Genomic DNA, 15757 nt, shown 5'->3' on the forward strand with positions numbered 1-15757 from the left:
CAAATAGTTTCTTTAAGAGATAATAATAGACGGGAAAATGGTTTATTCAAACATCAAACATTCACGAATCTTACAGAAAAAGCTGAAGAAATAAGAGAGAAATGATTATTCAGATAAATCTTCACACTAGTTGTAGCTGAAAGAATTAAACTACTACAGCGCTTTAGCTTTTTTAAATATTTATTAATACTCATAAAGGTTATTGATTTATGTTAAGCCATTAGTGGTTCATTTGTGGTTCAGGAAAAAAAAGAAATGATGACTTAAAGTTTTAACTGTTCAGTTTGAAAGCTCTAAACCACACAGAAAGCAACAACACAAAGCTCACAAGTAGGACAGTTTGCATGTTATACAAAGTTAGCAATAATATTTTTACATTGTCTTATACTTTGCACGCAACACATGCATTTCATAATCAAACATCTTTAAATTGAAAACCACAAGCATTTCTACTTTTTACTCATTTCTACTGTATTCTATGTGCCATTTTAGAGTGTGATTGTTTTATACTCTGTACACAACAGCTGTGGTGCTTTTTTGAGATTTTTTCTGTTTAAAAGGCAGTGACTCAATATTGGATGTTAGAGTATAGATCAGCTGTATTGGAATAGAGTTCAGCTTGATTGGGATAGACTTCGCCTTCACTGGAGTTGAGGTCACCTTGATTGGAGTCAAGTTCACCTTCATTGGAATAGAGATGAGCTTGTTGGTGTGTATTGACAGGCATTCTGCTGTAGTGAGCTGAGAAGTTTTCATATATCTGATTATGGTTGACCTGATGAGACCAAAAAACATAACCTCCCACAAGGTACACATTTAACACAATATGGAAGGTTAAGACGTTGGTGAGATAAACAAGACAAAAAAAATCTATCCACACAAAGGATAAATGATCAAGTAAAAGAAAAACAGGATTGTGGATGCATTAAATGGTGTACCTGCTGTTTGTTGTCTGATATTTCACTCTTTGGAGAATGACTGGAAGCCTTCTTTTTTCTGAGTGTCAAACATGAAAGGATACGACTGAATAACAGATTTCAAATCAGAGTTTGAACATGATTGATCTAAAAGAGAACACAGTGATGCTCACCTCCGGCAGCAGAACACAGTGAGAAGTATTATTATTATTAACAGGAGAGCTGCAAAACCTCCTGCAGCTGCTGGTAGCCATTGAGCTGTGGTGCTATCCTTGTTGGTTTTAACACCACAGGAATAATTTCTTATATTCTCCCTGCTGACTGCGTCTAGGATCAGATGTTTGTTGTGTGTCTCTGTCATGTTCAGAGGTCGACTGTTCAAGTACCAAATGTAGTTTGTGTTGTCAGTCAGAGGACAGCTGGTACTGCAGGTCAGTGTGACTCTCTGACCCTCTGTCACCACTGCAGAAGGACTCATCTTCACTCTCAGCTCTGAAAAAGGAACATTATTAAATAATTAAAAACTATAAATCTCATAAAAATTTCCCAATTACCTTTTTTTAAAATATAGGATAGCATTGTGATTGGTAATGTGATACAGGTCAATTGGTGTGGAAAGCAAAGGACAGTCAACAGTTTTACAAGCAGCACTTATTCTTAGACCAGCTAAAATGTGATGATCAGTGAAATTTTGCTGATAACACTTTTACATTCAGTTTTGTTTGCTCAGGTTTACATTGGGCTTTTTAGTGTAAAACATTGAGGCTCTTACATGAATAAAACATCTTAATCCTTGTTAGGAGACTTTACCTGTGACAATCAAAAAGACTCCAGGCAGTTTCAGTTCTTTATCATGTCGTTTCAGGATGAATGTATATTCTCCTGAGTCATTCTTCGTCAGGTTTTTGATGGTCAGGATGTGTTGGTTCTTCACGTTGTCGTGATACTCCACACGACCTGAAGGCTCAATTCGTTCCTTATCCCCTGTTCTCCATTTTTTAATCCATAATTTAAACTCCGGTTTCATGTCATCAGGATGTGAGTATTTACTGATAATGTTGACTGAAGATCCTTCCAGAGCACAGATTCTCCTGCTGACATAATTCACTCTCCAGCAGTTTTTATCCTGAACACCTGAAATATAGATGGAAGATTCAAAGTTGACTGTGGTGTCTGCATGTTGAGATAACAGCTTTTTATTAATTAACAGAATTAACAGTTTTCTTTGATACTCACAGACTTCATCAGATTGAAGATGCTCGTGACCTTTAATTACACAGTAAAAGTTGTTTTTCAAAGAACTTGGAGTTGAAATGCTCCTTATATTTTCCCTATAAAGTTTTCCATTTTCATACCACACATAGACAGTTTGAGGGTCAATCAGAGGACATGAGGTGCTACAGGTCAGTGTGTTCCCAGGTGTCCTTACAACATGTACCACTGAGGAGATGATAAGTACACTGTAAAATGTAATTCTAGATGTTTGTTATTTCAACATATTATTCTATATCAGTTTGACGATAGATGACTGAAGTTGTTGTTATAACATAGAATTACAAGTTAAAAACGTCCCAATTACACCAAAAAAAGCTAACTTGAAAACTCATGTCCAGCTAAATCAGCAACTTATGTGAACTTGACAATGTGGGTAAGTTGAGCACAGCAGGATTCAAAACTGCCTCACGTGACTGCTACCGAGGTGCATCATGGGGAATTGGCGGTTAACGACATGCTCACTTTACTTGGACGTTTTCTAATCGTCTTCTTTGGAATATGCTTTCAAGGTGAGTAACACTGGTTATAACTATAAGGAAAGAGAGCTACAAAAGTTGGAACATGTTTTGAATTTATGGCATGATGTGTGTTTTTCTCTTTTACCGAAATGTTTGCTTTAGCTAATGTAACTTTAGCCGACAAGGTCCAGCTTGTGTGTCATGACCAAACTTGAGCTAATAAACTGACATATGGCCTTTTTTATGGGTTTAATGTGGCACTGACCAAATCACAAGTATTGTGCCGCTAGCTTTAAGGTTGTGCACTCAACCACTGTTGCGATATTAGCAAGCTAACTCAGCTAATTAATAAAGCTTATTTCATATTGTCTCTGTACTTGTAAATTTCTTTCAAGTTCACAGGCTGTTGTATTTTGGTGGAAGTTCATTTTGGCAATATTTCCAATAACTGGCTGGGTTCAAAAAGAACTTTTTGGCAGGACTCCGATGCTTGTTGTCATCTGTTTACCCCTATGTAATCACTTAAGTTGTTATTAACTGCTGCATGCTAAGCTGCAAGAGTGCACTGAGGACTGAGACAAAATATGGTCTACAAACCAGCATTATATTAGTTTTTATCAGATAGTCCTCCAGTGTGTTTATTTTTTGCTTTAATTCTATTGTGCAGTTATTTGTTACCCTGAAATGCTTTATGCTTAACAACAGCTCACTATTTTGACTTATTTTTGAACTCTTGTGATCAGTATGACTAGATTGTGTGAGTTTCCATACTAAAAGAGCTGTAGTGATAAAATAATTGGCATCAGAGACACTGATTTTTGGCATGGTATACTGCAGAAGTTTTTTTTTTTTTTTGCATAATTTACCTTTTAATTAAACTGCATTCTCTGTATTGTAACAAAACTAACATTGTTTATATGTCAGAAAATTAGCAAACATGAATAAATGGCGAAAACAATATAATTATAACATATATTTTTATTTTACTTATTTTAGGTCTGTGAAGCCAAACTTGATGCTGGGGATTTATTTTTGTCAGTGGAGTCAAATGGTAAGTTACAATTTGTGCATTTTGTCATACTGGAAACACCTCAGATTATATTGTAATTTAATAGCTCTGTAGAACAAATGATACAAAGATTGTAGTGTCAGGGTACTTCTTAAGAAGTAATATGGCACTATTGATGATCACATGCAGGTGGCATAAACTAAATATTCAGACGTGTTACCAACAAATGATTCATTAACAAAAGCAATGGAGCAGACTGTTTAGGTTCTTGTGGTTGTAATAACATCCATAACTGCAAGTTTGTCATTAATTTATTTTCACAGGTCTAGATGATCACATCTGTCTTTGTCATTTAAATGAGGTGGACTTGCAAACTTTGCACTCTTTTGGGTAAATTGCTGTCCACGACATATACACAGAATGTGCACAGTATTTCAGATCTAAAAAGGGAGTATGTAATGGACTTGCTGGCTTTAATGTAAAAAGCCTGTTGTGTAACTTTAATGAGGCAGTTGGACTAAAACAGTATTGCTCATCAAGGTAAACATCTGAGGAATAAGGAAACTGTTACTTGTCCTTTTACTCAGTGTTCTTTTAATCGCACGTTTACTAAAGTTTTACATCACATAAGTCATTTTCACAATCATTCTACTTTAAAAGATTTCGAGACAGACCTTATTGTTCTCTGAACTTCCTTGTTCGCTGAACGGCAGGTAAAGTGCATCTTTTTGTTTGTTTGCTTTTGTGCGTTTGTGTTTTCTCTAATGGGCCTCAGATGACTGTTTGCTTAAATTTGGGTCTCAAAGAATCTTTTTTTTATTCTGTCTGTACTCTCCACCCCTCTTCTTCTATTGCTCAGGTTGAAGCAGAATTTGCCCGTCTTACATCTGTTGACCTGAAAGGGTTCCTTTTTGCTGTGCTTGACCATTATGGAGAGGTTCGTGGAGCTGTACAAAATCAAGAGCGGCATAGGAGGGCTAACTAGGCTCATAAGATGCTTCGGAGATGATGTAAGTGTTCAACTGCGAAATCTAATCCTTTGTTTAAGTTTTAGGTTATCCAGTTCAACTGATGAACTCATTGAAAGAAAGCTGATAAGTAAAGTCTGTCATCATATTTCACAACCGGACATTTAGTGTGGTAACTTTTACAGAATCTATGTATATTGGTGGTAGGTTGGATATCATATTCTACTTGAATGTCCTGATAAGCCTGATTCAAAATCTCCAATGATAATCATATATTGATGGAATTATGTATCAAAAAGCTGTGAATTTGGAGCTGTCTACATGCTTCATAAACACTGTTTAAAAAGTGTTTTTGTTTTCTTTTTGACTTCTTTGACCAGAGCCCTACACAAAGGAAGAGGACAGAGGACCTAATTTTCTAAAGGAAGATCCCTCACACACTTTCAAGACTGTGAAGGTTAGCATTGTTTCTTTTAGTAAATTTAATAATGACAGCACCACAGTGGATTTTAAATGAAACATGTGGCATCTATGAAACAATAGATGCCACATGATAACATGTGTACTTTTTCCTCACCAAATGTATTATTACAAGATCTTTGACACTGGATTTGGTCTGGGTTTCAGAGAAACTAACTGGCAAGCTAGCATTGATATTATTAGTGTCTTGTGTTTATTCATGTCTTCACCAGGGTCTTTGACATTTCGCTGCTGTACTGTTCACTTCAGCTTTACGTTTGATTTCTCACATTGTATATTGTAATGGCAGAGATATTAGGATATTTAAGGGGCTGCAGTGGCTGCTACAGCTGTGGGGGGCAATACTTTGGTGAAATGTCCTGGACCCTGGAAAAGAGACTGTGTAGACTGGGTAAGCAATTAAAGGTTACTGGCCGAGAGTCATTGGGCAGCTGGGTAAAGGTGGATGTTGATATTCAGTGCCAATTATGCAACCTGTTCAGCCATGTCTATATGCTCTTTTTTCATGCTGTTAATATAGGGGGAAAAAATAAACTTTAATCAATAAACTGATTAAAGAAGCATTGTCTATGGAGCCACAATCTGATCCTGTAGTGTAGCTGCAGTTTGCACATTTCATGTATTCTCAGCCAGATTTGGTTTAGAGCACAGCCAATATTTAGCATAAGTAGATTTAAATTCACACACTGGTGATGGCAAGCTACATTGTAGCCACAGCCGCCCTGGGGTGCACTGACAGAGGCGAGGCTGCCGGACACTGGCACCACCGGGCCCTCTGACCACCACCAGTAGGCAACAGGTGAAGTGTCTTGCCCAAGGACACAACGACTGAAACTGTCGGAGCCGGGGCTCGAACCGGCAACCTTCCAATTATAAGACGAACTGCCAACTCTTCAGCCACGATTCAGTCATCCACCCATGTGTGTGAATGACTGAATGTGTAAAGCGCTTTGGAGTCCTTAGGGGACTAGTAAAGCGGTATACAAATACAGGCCATTTACCATTTAAATTGAAAATTTTGTTTGAATTCTGCAATTGAAGACATGCTCAGTTATTTATGAACATGGTCTTTGTTTAAAGCAAGAAATGGATTTGTAACATGGGGGTGCATATCTCATTCTGAAAAAACTTTAACAACTGATAAGTGTTACCCAAAGCCAATCACCATCATCCAAAGCATCAGTATGGCTCTTCTTTGGAAAGACATGAATTGTTAAGCACAAGGGATATTGTGTAATTGTAATTGTGTAATTTTTTTTTTTTTTTTTGTCTTTGAACCCTTTTATAGCCGACAGGTATTGAAGACACGTTTTCTAAGAGGATGAAAGTTGGCATTGCGATGATGAAAGAAGAAGACATCATCGATGTGTTGGTTGTCCTTGAGGCGGCAGTAATCCTGTCTAATCTGAGCGATGTCTCAAGTGCCATTTCCATGCTGATGGGCCTTCTTTTTGCCCTCAACATAGACTATCCAAAGGAACTTAAGGACATCTTTGAAGTCATTCAGAACATCCTAATGAACATTGGTGGAAGGCAGTGCATCTCACTAGTGCATGGTCTAAGAAACAGACTCTTGCAGAAAGCCATGCAGAACTGTAATTGTATGCTCCTTAGTGTTAAGGACAGTTTTTATTTTACTGTTTGTTTTTTTTATTCTTGCAAGTTCTCATTCTCACTTTTGTATGTCACTAAATGACTACACTTTACAAAATTCCAGATTAGACAATTACTCATTTGTTCATGGTTTAAGAAACTTATGTGAACAACAATATAATGGTGGACTTTGCAGATGCTTATCTCATGCAAGTCAGTAGTTTTTCCTTTGTTTTGCAATTGAGCAGACTCAAACTGATGTTTCTGAAATATTCATATTATCAAATGTTTCAGAAGCATGCACTCATTTTCAGAGATATTGGTTCTGTGGAATTTGTTGCAATTGTAAACGAAGACAAATACAAGTTTGATGTCTTACTTGTTATAAACTGATCTTTACTGTCACTTATCAAAGGTTTTGTACTATTTTAATATTTCAAGTTTTATGCTAACAGGTGTGACTGAGCACAATGAAGTTTAAAAATTTTGTAAATGTAAAGAATAACTTTTCTAAAATAGCAAGTGTCCCGTTGATACATTACATTAATGCAGACTTTATGTTGTTACTTCACAAGAATCACTACTGCTCCGAGAGTATTGGTCAGAATTTAATCTTCACCCAAACTGGGCTCAAGACCAAGTTCAAATTTATTGTTTCACAGGGAGCAGCCTTTGAGTTTTGATGGATTGTGAGCCTGATGAGCTACGTCACTGATTTTTCTGTTTCTCAGATGACTAAGATGGCACAATAAATGGTGAATGTTGGGTGCTCATGAGTAATTGTCTTGTCATGTTCTTAAAACAAACTTTCTGTATGAAATGATCAGATAGACTTTAATGGAATCTGTGGGGTTTTATTTTTTTTTCTGTAAACAACAGAAAATTAATTTAAAGGAATGTAGATATTTAAACCTGAGATCTAAGATAAACCTAACAGGTAGTTTTGCTGAAATGGATGTTAGAAAGCTAAAAAAACAAAACAAAACTTAAGATGTTTAATACACATTTTTCTTTACATCCAGTCAATCAACTCTGATAATTAAAATGAAACTGATTTACAAGTTCACTCAGCTACCTTAAGGAGCTCAGGTAATTAATAAACTTAAATCAACTTAGCTAACAGGTTATGTTAGTTAAGCTAAAATAGATTCCTAAGTTAAAAGAACTACTAAAGTATTTGAATTAACTAAAAAACCCAAGTCAACTGAACTAGGACAAGAGTTTAAACAATAGATTATTTTAATTTAGCTGAAAGGATTTTCCCAAGTAAAAATGACAATTAAAGGAGTTGAACTGACTAACAAATCTCAGTCAACTAAACTAAGATGAAAGTTTAGACAACATGTGATTTTTCATTAAGATAACAATTGGTTGTGTTATAAGAACAAACTCTATTTCTTGACTTAACTTAAAATTTTAAGGCAGCCCTTTACCTCATATTTTTAAGTTGAAACAACAAGTTATATTTTACAGTGTACAGTTTTGTCAGTCACTGTATTTTTAATATGCATATTTTATATGTGTATGTATGTCAGTTACATGGTTTTGTGTATGGGAGCAGATTCGTAGAGGTGAGTCCAAAGAACAACGGCACTTGAACTCACTTCTCTTTTCCTTATACGAGAGTGATCTGTGTACTCATTCTGTCTTTTCCTCGTCAGGGAAGTTTTCACTTTAACACATTTTCATTGACTGCATCAACACACTTCAATAATAATCTTGGCATTCTACTTTTTTCACCCAAAGCATAATGTAATTCACGTTTGTTTAAAAAATTGTTTCATTTTTTAAAAATACTGATGGCTGCCAGTGCTACTCCTCAGCTTCTTAGTAGATGTACCTATGCTGTTAATGTGAAAGTCCTAGTTGAATTCATTCCTGAAGTATTACAATCACAAAATTTTCAGAAAACTAGAACTTTGACCTCGACCTTGAGGTCAGTGTCACTGAGATTCAAAATCATCAAAGATTTTTAGTACAGGTGCCTTTTGTAGCAATTTGGAAATCCTACGTTGCCTCATTCTCGCAGTTACAAATCTCGGTGTCCATGAAAACTGCCAATAACATCTTTTAACCTTTCAGCCTTTTTACAGCTGAGGGGTTAAAAAAAGAAAAACTGTACTTCAGAGATCAGTAAGAAGATGTGTTTGTGTGTTCACCTCTGGGAAATGTGATGGAACAAGGCTCATGTTCTGATCCCTGCTGATAATGACACATTTCGCTTTTAGTGTAAGTCACATTGAAGCATGTTGATGTGATGGAATCTGGATGAAAAAGAAATATTAGAGTATTGAGTTTGTTTACTGAGAATTATTTGACTTAGTTTATTTATAGTAGTTTATTTTGTAACACACTGAACATCATGACTCACCCACAGAGACTTCAGGGGCTCTGAGATCCTCGTAGCCTTTGACAGCACAGGAGTATGTGACTGCTTCCTCACTGCTGAGCAGCTCTTGGTACCAGGGAGACCAGTCCTCATAGAGAAACTCTCTGTTCTTGTACCAGATGTAGGCTGCAGGCTTTTCAGTCAGAGGACAGCTGCTGCTGCACATCAGTGTTACTGTCTCTCCCTCTGTGGCAGGAATCACCTTTACCTGCAGCTCTGAGAGGATTATTAATAGAAATAATATCAATACACTGATTATTCATAAAACAATCGGTTCTTCGCGCGTTTGATAAAACCACTGTACCTGCAACACTGAGAGAAATTGCCCTTTGGCCACAGTCTGATTTGTCAGCAGGTTCTCTGCAGCAGTAAATGTTTGCATCATTCTCTGCTAGATTGTTGACTGTCAGAGTCAAGTTACTCTCTGCTGACATGCTGTACTTTCCATCTGCAGAGGTCTCAATCTTCAAGCCCCCCCTGTGTACACTGTACCAGTTCATGCTTGAAGTTGGATGTTGATGTGAGCAGGACAGATTTACTGATGAACCTTTCAAGGCACAGATGCTGTTTGTTTGTCCCTGAACACCTTTAACAGAACATTTGATTAACAAGCATCTGTGCAGATTTACACAATTTCTGTAACATTGATCTCTATACCAACAAGTCAGGCCAGTTGCACAATGATAATGCAAATGATTAACTTGTACTGTAATGACCTGTAGCTCATCAAGATAGAATTACTGAAAGTCCCTTCAACTAACAGATCTTATCCTGTTTTATCTAATCTTTTGTGACTTTGCACTATTTGGCAACACCTGAAATGTTTTGCAGTCTTAAATTGAACAAAATATATCCTCCCTGAGAGATGGAGAACAAAGATCCAAGATCCAAAACAAATATCTGGCTTCAGAACACAACTGCTTTAAATTTCAGCTTTTAGTCAGAATGTTTGATTGTTTGATCTTCTAAATACTCCAGATGCTGTTCGGGTAAAATAAAGGAGGTGAAATTCAGAAGTGTCCTGCTTAAAAGAGAGATACTAATTAGAGAATGGACAGAGCGATAAAGGCAAACGTGTAGACAGAGTGCATGAAACACCATATACACCAGTTAAAAGTTTGGACACGCAGAATGACTGTAAATCCCTGAAATGTCTCTCTACATATAACGCGTTAACTCGTTAACGGGTTAACCACGCTAACATGTTGTCGCTGTGCAGCTCCACACACGGGGCATATATATATATATATGTTAGGGGGCTGTCAACATTAACACATTAATATGTCATTACGATATGGAAAGTAACAGTTCTTGCTTTTTACTTTCTCTTTTTCTCACAGTGACATAGTTCTCCAGCACATTTTAAAATGTGTTGATCCTATATTTTTAATTGTAACACAGAGTGATCGTTTACTGATATGGATTTGAGACAAGCTTGGAATGAGAGACTCATCTCACTATGGCCTGAACTCAGTACTTCATAGCACTGATGCAAAGGAACATTTAGTACATCAATCTTTAGAAACTAACAGCTTTCATAAAACTGCAGTATTTGATACAATGGAAAGGTGAACAATCTGATAAACCAGTTGTAACAAATACAAGAACAGGCTATTTTTCTGTGGTGATTTTAAAAAAGAGATAAGTGACTGTGAAAGGACAGGAGGACTGACCTTATAGAGTCAAAAAACATCGTTATTATGGCTTAAAGTAAACAACAGTAAAATTTAAAACAGCTTTAAATATCTACAACCATAAAATTTTACCTATGCATTAATGCAGCATTTACACTGATACATACAAAGTGGACATTGAATTAAGGGATCAGGGAAAACAGAATCTTTCCTACCTGAGAGACAGAGAACAAAAACCCAGAACAAACATTCAGCTTCTGTGAAGAACATGGCTGTTGCAGACTGCGCTGTCTAATCAGAAAGTTGATTTATAAGCTTTCAAAACCCAGCTGCTGTCTTATTAAAGAGTGAATGCTTAAAAGCAGAAGTCATCTTCTTAAAACTGTGAAGTCTGATGACAGAATGGACAAAGAAATTAGGCCAAATGTGTTTTCATGCAACACCTTCAGATCACTTCCTGTTGTGGAAAGATGAAACCTCAAGTGTCAAACTAGCTGTTTCACATATTTCTATATCTCTATATATCTATCTCTCTAGGTATTTATTAGTATACATATATATATAGTTATATGCATGACTTAATTCTCTGGGGTTTTTTGTTTGTTTGTTTGTTTTTTAATGTTTCCATGTTGTCAGAGTGAAAAAAGGTACATGTGGTTTGGTTGTCATTTTGTGGTCCAGACAAAACTGAGAAAAAAACCCACAGACACAGAGACTTTGAACTTTTAATGTTCAATTCAAAAGCATCTCAAGCTCACACACATGAAAACTTCATGAAACAACAGGTTTTTGTTTTGCTTTTAGTACAACATTTTGAATTAGTGCGTTTACTGCCAAATATTTCTAAAGTCAGAAGTCAGCCATGTTTTTTCTTTTCAACTGATTTGTATCATGTGTTTTATGCAGAGTTTAAAAACAGATACACCAGTTGTGATGCTGAAGTCATACAAAAGTCACTCAACTACAGAGGAATACTATTTTTTAATATATGGTGACAAACTTTATTGAGCAGGAAGTTGGAGTAGAGTCTGCTCTTCCAAAACCAGGATGGAAACAACTTCCTCTCTGAGGGTGTGTGGAGCTACTGAATGAGTGGATGTTTGGACTGCTTCTCTTTTCAGAATTGCTTTCTTGAGAGTGTAAGAGAAGTCTACAGGGCTGTTGTTTTTCTTTGAGACGAAGATGTTCAGGTTTTGGTTGAGAGAGGTGTGGTATTGAATTAGTTGTTGGCAGCTGTCTCTCCATCATTTGTATCCTCAGTGTGGATCTGTTGCCCACCTCCTTAATTCCAAATGAACAGATCATCTTGGTTGCAAAGACATCAGACTCTAACACGTTCAGTCTCTTTAAAGACAGACATTTATGTATGAATGACCCTTTGAAAGACATTTCAGTGTCTAAAAGAATTAAATATGGCAATGATTCATGTACTATTATTGTTCCAGCTCAGTTACCCATGATGTGCTTTGACTGCAGTGCTCATACTGTCTGCCTAAATAACAGTGGAAAATGGAAGAAGTGAGTTGCAGGCTCAAGCCAGTGGTTCAAGAAAGCAGTTGAAGGCTAGTGACAGTGGTTACAGTAAGCAATGATCTGCAGGTCGTGACGCAAATAAACAGCTAGCCACAGATAGTGCTGTAGATAGCAACCAGCAAATAGCTCTGCATGGTGGTGTGAAAATGGACTTGTGAACAGTGCAGGAGGATGATGAAGTGAAATGCAGAAGCTGTGGCAAAAGGGAAGGAGAAGTGAAGGCAAATCAAAGCAGTGGACAGGCAAGGTGAATGAAAACTGAAGCTGTAAATCAAAGCAAGATTTCAGGTTATTTGAATGTTGTAAATGTTGAAAAAGAAGAAGAAATGTTCGAGGGTGTTTCATTGTTACAGTTCTCAGTTCTCAAAGAATGATGATCAGCGGGCATATTCCTTACAGAAGACCAATTACTTTTTCCATGAACCCATTGAAAGACAGTCTTTAGAAATCACAGACAATCCCTGATGGAGACATATTCATATATTGTGTTTTAAAGATAAGGAGAGTATAGGAGAATGGAAACTTTAAATGTGATAGAGGGATAGAGAAAGGTGAGCAGTGTTACATGAGCTCAGTACAGAAAAAGACATTGCTGTGCTCCTTCTACAGGAAATGCATGGCTTATTAGATAATGAAGTTGAATGGGGCATGAGTAAGAGAGGACGGTTCTTTCTAAATCATGTTGCAAATCTTAGTGCAGATGTAGCAGTTTTATTTCCTCAGCACCTTCAGTTATCACATTATCAAATCCAACTTAATATTTCTCTAATTCAGTTCAGTTTTATTTATATAGCAACAAATCACAACTAAATGTGCCTCAAGGTGCTTTATAGTGTAAGAGCAAGCACATGGCGACAGTGGGAAGGAAAAACTCCCTTTTAACAGGAAGAAACCTCCAGCACAACCAGGCTCAGGGAGGGGGAGCCATCTGCTGTGACCAGTTAGGGGTGGGGGCAGTGGGACAGGACAGAAGCCACACTACAGAAGAGAACCAGAGATTAATGATTAAATGCAGCCTGGTGTATCAACTCTTAGGAAGTGAGAAGAGGTGAGTGAAGAAAAAAGTGCATCATGGGACATCATGAAAACAATTCAGTTGATTTCCAGCGATTCAAGTTGTCATTTTAATGCAGTAATGTAAGTTTTTACAACTTAACAAAATGTTGTCTCTGTTGGATGTGTTTATAGATACAACAAAATTTCCTGTTTTTCTCAATGTATCAAATGGGGAAAATTCAAAAAATGTTCTATGCAGTGTATTGAATACCTAACATCTAACAACTCATGCAATAACTCATTTCTTCAAAAACACAGGAAGTCTCTGCAAGCTAATCAAGGCCATGGTACATGTGTGAATGCTGCACAATGGAAGAAGTGTGGCATGCAAAGATGAGAAAAATGTCATGTTATGCATCAGCACCAGCCATGTGTGAAAGGCCTGCTGTTTAAAAAAAAAGTGCACCCAAAACACAAAAAGGACTGGCAGATGAAACAAACAGAAAAGACTGTGTAACCACAGAAAGTCTAACAGAAAGGAACACCAGAAGTTTAAAACTGTGAAAGCAGAAATACATGATGAACAATCAAAGAAGAGAAAAACTGACAGAGAGAGGCATTTCTATTTGTAGACATTAGAAACAGTTACAGTAGAGCAAAGTATAGCATGGCAGGAAATATAACAACAGACGATGGACTCTTACACAGATGCTTTGGTTCATGCATTCTTGCTGTTTCTGTTTCATGCAGGCTTTATGAATGCAGACAGCAAAATGAAGGGTGAAAATGTGAAACATATGAAAATATGAATTCATTAGTAAGGCTGGAATGCCAAAAAATTTTATCAATCACAAAAGTGAAAACAGTTTGATCTGAGTAGCTACAACAGCTTAGCCTCCAATCTTATAAAACTGGACAGACTTTGGATATTTTTCTTAAAGCTGAGATGTTGATCATAAATAATGCCCAGGTTTCAAGCAGATTGTTTTGTGTATGTGTTTGGGGGGCATTAAGTTGTAAGATGATAATAGCAGACACCTGTATACTTATATGTCTTATTATGGATTAGTCTCAATTAAAATGTTGTTCATAAGGACCGGCAAAGCAGCATTGTTTTTTGGGTTTTTGTTTTTTTGCCAAAATCAGATGTTTATATAATAAATTTTTGCCTTCCATTATCTTAAAGAGCTGCTCATTAAGTAAAAGTAAAAGTCACTTAGCAATGGGGCGGTAGTTATGGACTAAGCCAGATACAGAATCACAAGGGAGGGAGGAATGGGGATTCAAGGAATAACACAAACCAGACTAAAACCACACTGTTAGCCTTTGCAGTAATTTCCATAGCTTAGTACTGCAAAATCAACAGTAAAAAACGCTAAAGGATGTTTGCAGTTTAGTACTGTAATTTGCAAGTAATTGTGGGAAAATTCCATGAGATTACATTATTTTTACGGTAACTCACCGTATTCATGGAAACAGCTGTAAAATACAGCAAATCTAACAACTGGTGATGTTACTGAGATTATACTATTACACCATCGGGATTTCTGTTGTTTTCTACTGTAGATCTAAGAGTAATTACCTAAATCCTCATTCACAGTGTATTACCATAAAATGCAATTCATTGTGAGAGTAGTATCACATGTAAACTACAATATACAGCATCATTTTTAACTTAAGGAGTAAGTTGCAGCTACACTATTTGAAGTATTTGAATTATAACTGAAGTATACTAAGAAGTACAACGAAATACCCAACAAGCATTGCAGTGCTTTAACTGTAAAATTAAAACAACTATGAAACAAATAATTGATGTTTTAAACAAGAATTTGTCACAAATTCTTGTGTAATGTCTTTTACCTTCTGAACAGAGTAAGTGGGATAAAAAAAAAATGTTTAAACCGTGAGTGAAAAGGGTTAATAGTTAATAAACCTCAACTCTCAAATCATTTTCTCACCTGTTTGCAATATAATTCTGGTACATGAACTATGAGTGTAGTTCTCTGCAAAGGAAGCCTTCTGATAGTTGGAACTATTATCTGACTGTCTGGGGAATGGAGTGATTTGTTACATGTGAAAAATATGTTTTAACTGGATTTTAATTACTATGTTTCAACCAGAAGTAACTCAAATATAAACTAATAAGTAAATCAATAGTATACTTGTAAGTTTAGTATTGTGTTAGAGTCAAGTATATTTTAAGTATACTCTTATAGACTGGAAAGGACATTATGCTAGTACAGTTATAGTGAACAAAAAGTACATCTAAAAGTTCATTTCAAGTATACTTCTATATACTAAAACGGGCGCCAATGTAGTCCCCAAGAAGCATTAGTAGTATACTTACTAGGTAACGTATACTTAGACTGATTTCCTAACTACAGTGAACTAACCAGAAGTCTCGGAATATGCTCTGGTGGTCATTTTACACAAGTTCAGGTGTCACATCCATGAAACCTACACCACTAACCAGCATCAGTCCTACAACTCACTCTCAAATTTCAT

The 15757-nt window shown here is 36.4% G+C and overlaps 1 protein-coding gene across 3 annotated transcripts; it reads right to left on the reverse strand.

The window, feature by feature from the left end:
* Positions 1-203: 203 nt before the first annotated feature.
* LOC109202679 (sialoadhesin) lies at positions 204-11113 on the reverse strand. Of its 3 annotated transcripts, none has more exons than XM_025907693.1 (9): positions 10939-11113; positions 9394-9675; positions 9072-9305; positions 8860-8964; positions 2154-2357; positions 1728-2051; positions 1091-1409; positions 939-996; positions 204-775 (listed from the first exon to the last, which is right to left on the reverse strand). In XM_025907693.1, the coding sequence occupies exons 1-9, from the start codon at positions 10991-10993 to the stop codon at positions 569-571; spliced, it is 1788 nt and encodes a 595-aa protein (XP_025763478.1). In that variant the 5' UTR covers positions 10994-11113; the 3' UTR covers positions 204-568. The 3 variants fall into 3 exon arrangements, with proteins under 3 accessions (XP_025763478.1, XP_019216140.1, XP_019216142.1); XM_019360595.2 differs by having other exon boundaries at positions 205-775; positions 2154-2183; XM_019360597.2 differs by lacking the exon at positions 2154-2357 and having other exon boundaries at positions 205-775.
* Between the last annotated feature and the right edge of the window lie 4644 nt (positions 11114-15757).

This window comes from Oreochromis niloticus, linkage group LG6, assembly GCF_001858045.2.
Source record: "Oreochromis niloticus isolate F11D_XX linkage group LG6, O_niloticus_UMD_NMBU, whole genome shotgun sequence".
NCBI lineage: Eukaryota > Metazoa > Chordata > Actinopteri > Cichliformes > Cichlidae > Oreochromis > Oreochromis niloticus.

Bases quoted from the DNA above. Each gene is read 5' to 3' on its own strand.
- LOC109202679 (XM_025907693.1), bottom strand. From the start codon at position 10,993: ATGTTCTTCACAGAAGCTGAATGTTTGTTCTGGGTTTTTGTTCTCTGT. The intron at 8,965-9,071 runs GTGAGTCATGAT...TTTTTCATCCAG, and splicing joins AGCCCCTGAAGTCTCTGTGG to ATTCCATCACATCAACATGC. The intron at 2,052-2,153 runs GTGAGTATCAAA...TCTATATTTCAG, and splicing joins TCTTCAATCTGATGAAGTCT to GTGTTCAGGATAAAAACTGC.